This window comes from Papaver somniferum, chromosome 7 (genome assembly GCF_003573695.1).
Source record: "Papaver somniferum cultivar HN1 chromosome 7, ASM357369v1, whole genome shotgun sequence".
Classification (NCBI taxonomy): domain Eukaryota; kingdom Viridiplantae; phylum Streptophyta; class Magnoliopsida; order Ranunculales; family Papaveraceae; genus Papaver; species Papaver somniferum.
Window position 1 is genome coordinate 155841194 of NC_039364.1, and position 6084 is coordinate 155847277.

The following is a 6084-nucleotide window of genomic DNA, read 5'->3' on the forward strand; positions in this document are numbered from 1 at the left end:
TAAATGAGCGGAGCAGGAAAACTTTTGGGAACATCTTTACAGCTGTGGAAGAACACAAAGAGAGGTTATCAAAACTTCAGATGGAATCTCATTCAAGGGATATTATAAGAGAAGAAAATCAGATATGTGAGGAGATTGAAAAACTGAATATTATGCAACAAAGATTTTATGAGCAGAGAAGTAAAGTAAAATGGATTCCTAATGTGGATAAAACACAAGAGTTTTCCATCTGTCTGCTACAAAGGAAGAAGAAAAATCAAATTGATACTCTGAAACTATCAAATGGCATATGGGTAACTGAAGCTAATGAAATTATACACTATCTGGTCAACCATTTCTCAAGTCCATTCAAAAATGACCTAGACGAAGACAAGTATCCCATCCAATTTCAGGTTGAGACGAAGATCGACAACATTAGCAACAACAATATCTTGATAGTCCCTTCAGTAGATGAAATATAATACTTTAAAGCGTATGAAGAGCTTGAAAGCCCCAGGACCGGATGGAATGCCAACCTTGTTTTACAAGAGATGTTGGGAAACTGTTGGAGAAGAGGTAACTCAAACCATTCAAAATGTTTTCACTTCAGCAACTCTTCCTATGGAGCTAAATCACACAAACATCGTGCTGATTCCAAAGGTAAAACATCCTACAATCCCATCTGAGTATAGACTTTTAGCTTTAACCGATATTATCTATAAGGTTATAACTAAGATTCTGGCTCAAAGGCTTAAAGGGCATCTAGACAAGCTGGTGGATAAAAGTCAGTCGGCTTTCATTCCTGATAGGTTAATTATAGACAATATTGTGACTGCAAAAGAAAATTTTCACTCAATATCTAACTCTAGCTCTGTCATAGGATCTTTTTCCTTAAAAATAGATATTAGTAAAGATTATGATAGGGTCAGTTGGAGGTTTTTAAGTCATTGCCTTAGAATGTTTGGGATAGTAGGGCAAACTCACGAGTTAATAATGAACTGCAGAGCACCGCTAGTTTTTCTATTGTTGTAAATGGACAAGTTGAGGGTTATTTTGTGAGTGAAAGAGGGTTACGTCAAGGGTGCCCCTTATCTCAATACCTGTTTATATTATGCTCTCAAGGGTTGTCGTGGTTAATGAGGAAAATGGAGGAAAATGCGCTATATAACGGGTATAAAATATGTAGAAAGGCTCCTATGGTGTCACACTTAATGTTTGCAGATGAACTACTTCTTTTTGGCACTTTAGACAATCAGACAATACATACTCTTCTACAGATTCTTCACATATATGCTGTTTGGTCTGGAAAAACTACTAATATGCAGAAATCAGCTGTCTACTTCAACAAAGGTGTTCAAAGGCACAGAAGAATTGAAGTTGCTACTTTATTGGGTGTAAAACAGATGGAGTACACTGATAAATACTTGGGACATCATCTACTTAAACCAAATCACCTAAATTCCTCATTTGATTCTCTTGAAGACAAGTTTGTGACAAAAACAGCTGGTTGGAAGAGAATTCATTTGCCCGACGCATGTAGAACCATGCTGATCAAAACTGAACTTGGGCTTATTCCCCCTTTTAACATGGCTACTTCACTCCTTCCCAGAAAAACCTTAGCACATCTGATAAGAATAGTGAGAAACTTCTGGTGGGGTCACGACAAGGAAGTCCAGAAAATGCACTTCATAAGATGGAATCAATTTGAGCTCGAAAAAGAACAAGGAGGGTTGGGAATTAGGCCGCTAAAGAATCTGAATAATGCAATGATAGCAAAGCTGGTCTGGAAATTCTTAGATGATGAATATTGCATATGGGGGAAGATTATGAAAGCAAAGTATGTGAAGAATGGCAATTTTTGGGAGATCAAAAAACCCACCAGTTGCTCAGCTACTTGGAACGCTATGTTGTCAGTTAGAGAAGATATGAGAGATGGATGTTGTTAGTCGGTGGTGACTGGGGAAGACATAAATGTTTGGGCTAATCCGTGGGTACCAAGTCTACCAAGTAATAAACCTGCAAGAAGTGGCGCTGAGGAGAACAGTAAAATAAAGGTGAAATAGCTCATTATCCAAGAAGAACACAGATGGGATGAAAACAAGCTGCAGCAGCTGTTTACCCAAACTGAAGTTACTAAAATAATGAAGATCCATTTACCCGAAGAGAACGAACACGATTCTGGTGACAAATTGTTATGGACTCATCATCCAAAAGGTGAGTTTTCTGCCAAGTCTTTTCTCAAGACCATGAATGATAGAAATCCATCGACATCCGCCAACTCTGAGTTTCCTTTGAATAAATTTTGGAATGTCAAGAATATACCTCATAGAATTCAGACTTTTATGTGGAGATTGCTCAAGAAGGTACTTCCAGTATCTCACATCATAAGGAAACATATAAATAGGATTAATGATGAATGCAGATTGTGTGACAGGAGTGTTGAAACAACAGAGCATATGTTTTTACATTGTCAAACCACTCAAGCAATCCTTTTTGCTTTTCCCCTAAGTCTAAGAACAGGTGAGCAGTCTGACCTAACCTTAAAAGATTATATTAAGCAGTGGCTAGAGGAAGGAGAAGATCATGCTAAGCTGGAGATGGGAGCTTGTGTTTGGTGGGGTATATGGAAAGCCAGAAATGTTGTGGTTTTTAACAAATCAAGATGCTCCATAAACTCTTTAATCAAAGAAGCTTTGTATTGGTACAATATGGAGGTCACTGTCGATGAGATTTAGAATATGCCAATTGAGACTGACTATATGGAGTCTAGCAAAGACTATTGGGAACCTCCTGAAGAGAATAGAATCAAAATCAACTTTGATGGAGTTGCAAGGCCTAAGTGGTTTGCTTGTGGTGCTGTGGCGAGAGATAAGGCTGTTGAGTTCCAGGGCTGTAAGAATAAAATCTTCTCTTATTGCATGGCTGTTGAGGCTGAGGTGTACGGGGCTTTGCTAGCAGTGGACTTGGCAGAAAGAAAATCTTTCAGAGATATTGTGATGGAAGGAGATTCACTGGTTGTTATTAATGCGCTTAAGCACAGGCAGTTCAAACTTAACTGGCGTATTCAGAACACGATAAACATAATCAAAGATCTTACTGGAGGTTCAACTCTGTGGAGTTCAGGTATATCAAAAAGACTGCCAATAATGAGGCACATAGTCTAGCAGCTTTGGCTGTTGACACTCACTCGTCTAACGAGTGGCTCTCTTCTCCTCCTTCTTGTATTGCTCAGATCCTTGAGATGGAGCATTCTAACAACAGCTAGTCTTCTGTTTTCTTTTTTTTGTTTTTCCTCCTTCAGAAAAAAAAAGGTATTGTTGCGGCTTTTATAAAAGCATTTTTCTGTTGTGCGTTGCTGTGAGAAAAAAACAGTTAGACGTTTGGTAAAATATTAACTAAAGTTAAAGCCGATTAAAAAAGCAATCCAAGAGTGTTTGGTAAAATATCATATTCAACCATTATTGCTGTGGCAAATGATAAAACAAACATATCTATGAAAATAGTTTTATTCAATTTTTTTGAGTTTAAAAATAATTAATTATTTTTACTATTAAATATAAATATCTAAAATTTATTAATTGTTACTACTATTATGATTGTTAAAAAATATATTTTACTTAACCACTTTTTAATATATATATAATTTTCAAACAAAAAATCAAACTAAAATTAAGTAATTATTTAATATTTGTTTTTGTTTTTATTTTTACTTTTATGGTTGACAAATTAAATGAAATGACATCATAAATAGTTTGAAAATAAAATATATAATAATATTTAAAGAAATTTTATATAGCGATTCAAAAAAGAGTTGGCGCCCAGCTTGTCGCTAGACTTCCCACCACCGGCTCAGTGTAATTAGGGATGGTCATGGGGCGGGTATGGGTCTCGTATGCCAATCCCAGTCACCGCCCCGTTCCTTAAAAAAAAAACCAAACCCGCCCCGTTACCCGCTTGAATTGGGGCAGGGCGGGTATAGGGAATACCCATATGGGGCGGGTTTTTCATGAGTTACCCATAACCCTGAGTAAATACATAGAAGAATTTATAATCAAAACTTAAAATATGATTCAAACAAAAATTAAACGTAAGAACAATGCATTCTAGAATCTTAAATTCAGTAATTTATCTTAAAGTGAACAAAAGAATATGTTAATGACTTGTTAGTTTTTCTACTTTTTCTCGTTCTATCTTCGTCCAAGTTAACCATTTCATTGTCTGCTTCATTTTTTGTATTTTAACTTTTAAATAATGTATTTGATCATAACAAAAGAGGGAAAGTGATGAATGTACAAGAACGATCAAGAATATAATAAATAAATGAAATCTCGACTAAGTGGCGGAAGTATAAAAATCGAATACAAATTCTTGCATAAAAGTCTAAACCTCTATAATATGAAAGGTACGGGGCGGGTATGGGGAAGGAATCTTAAAACCCGTCCCCTCCCCATCCCCATAACATAAATTCGGGTATTACCCATACCCGACCCCATCCTAATTTGTACGGGTAAAACCCTACCCAAACGGAGCGGGTATCCACGGGGATGGGTTTGGATGGGCAAATGGCCATCCCTAAGTGTAATAGAACTTATGTTTAAAGAATAAAAAGCTGGTGTTGAAACCTGACATGATATTGTTCGTGATGTAATCATTGACATTTGTTACAAAGCTGGTGTGCCTACGGGTAAGGAAGTTTCTTTAGATTTTCTGACGGATGATGATAAAGAGTTGAAACCTGCTGATATTTTTGTGCCAACTGGGAAAATGGAAAGGATGTTTGTATGGATGTCACAGGTGTCTCTCCCTTCACATGTGAAGGAATTCGCTCTTTCGTCCCCGGAAAAGCTATATCTAACGCGGTCTCACGTAAACACTCTAAATACTTTGACAAATGTATTTCACATGGCCATGGTTTGAGTGTCCTAGCTTTCTCTACTATTGGAGAAATGGGTGAGGATACTTTGTGTTTTTTCAAGCGTCTGAAGAATTGTTTAGTTAGCAACGACGCTAGTCTATTCAAAAAGGTGTTGGTGCCAAGCTTGTTGCTAGGTTACCAACCAAAAGCTTTGTATAACTTTTTGGTCATAGAATAAAATATAAGAAATAAAAAATCGATTTTATATACATGTAAGGGTAATTTTTGTCATTTATAAAATAAAATAGGGCCAAAAAAGATAAATCAAGCATTAAATTTTGGTGGGACCAAAGCTTATACTTTTGTAGCTTTTAGAATCTCCTCCTCCCCAGCTTTAAAAAATTGAGGAATTTGGGAAGTGCTTTGGATAAAAAGCACTTTGATTCTTTTTTACCAAACACAAATTTTAAAAATTATTAACATATATAGGTTTTGAAAGTGCTTTTGGAAAAATAAAAGCATTACCAAACCCAACCTAGTCCGGGTTTGGTAATGTTTTTTTGTTTTTTGTTTCTTTGAAAAAGCACTTTCAAAAATATATAGTGATTAGTTTTAATGGTAAGTGACTAAATGCAATTCACGTTTGGGTTAAATGTAAACCTAACTAAATATAACCCACAGAAAAATGTAATTTGTTAAATTAATAAGTAACCCATGCCACGCACCGGGATAGTGGGATCAGCTAATTTAGAGTGGTGGGGCTCCGCCCCACACCGCTTGTCAAATGCATTAGATTCTTTTAAAGGGATAGCGATCTCTGATACCTTTATGTATCTAATGATTTGATGATTTTAATTTGGTATTATCAATGCTTATACAACAGTAGTGTTTGTTATGTCACCCAGCGGCCAGGATACATCCATTGGGATCAATTAGCGGTTGTGATCTCACCCTCCCCTCCCAGTATAATATTCTTGATTTAGCTAATATAATGGCTAATCTAATGGCTAATCTTGTTTTGCGTCCCACGTCGGTACATTAAATATGTATTTTCATGAATTTTGTAACGACACTAGGAATGATTTAGGATTTCAATTCCCCTTTCAAGTTTCAATCGAGCTTAGAAACTGGCAATAAATATCCTCTCTCATCTTGCTCTGAGTTGATCTTTTTACCTTTCCCGATAACGCCTTAGAAATCCTAAGAGGCCGTTTCGTTCCCTCTAAAACACCAGAAGATATTCTAATCTT

At 36.3% G+C, this 6084-nt stretch overlaps 1 protein-coding gene across 1 annotated transcript; it reads left to right on the top strand.

Moving 5' to 3' along the window:
• The first annotated feature begins 474 nt into the window (after positions 1–474).
• LOC113295410 lies at positions 475–1925 on the top strand. Its single transcript, XM_026543752.1, has 2 exons — positions 475–763; positions 1201–1925. The coding sequence occupies exons 1-2, from the start codon at positions 475–477 to the stop codon at positions 1923–1925; spliced, it is 1014 nt and encodes a 337-aa protein (XP_026399537.1).
• The last annotated feature ends 4159 nt before the right edge of the window (positions 1926–6084 follow it).

Excerpts from the sequence above, each read along its gene's own strand:
- LOC113295410 (XM_026543752.1), top strand. The coding sequence starts at position 475 with ATGAAGAGCTTGAAAGCCCCAGGACCGGATGGAATGCCAACCTTGTTT. Across the intron at positions 764-1,200 it reads AGACAAGCTGGTGGATAAAA|ATGAACTACTTCTTTTTGGC; the intron begins GTCAGTCGGCTT and ends TAATGTTTGCAG.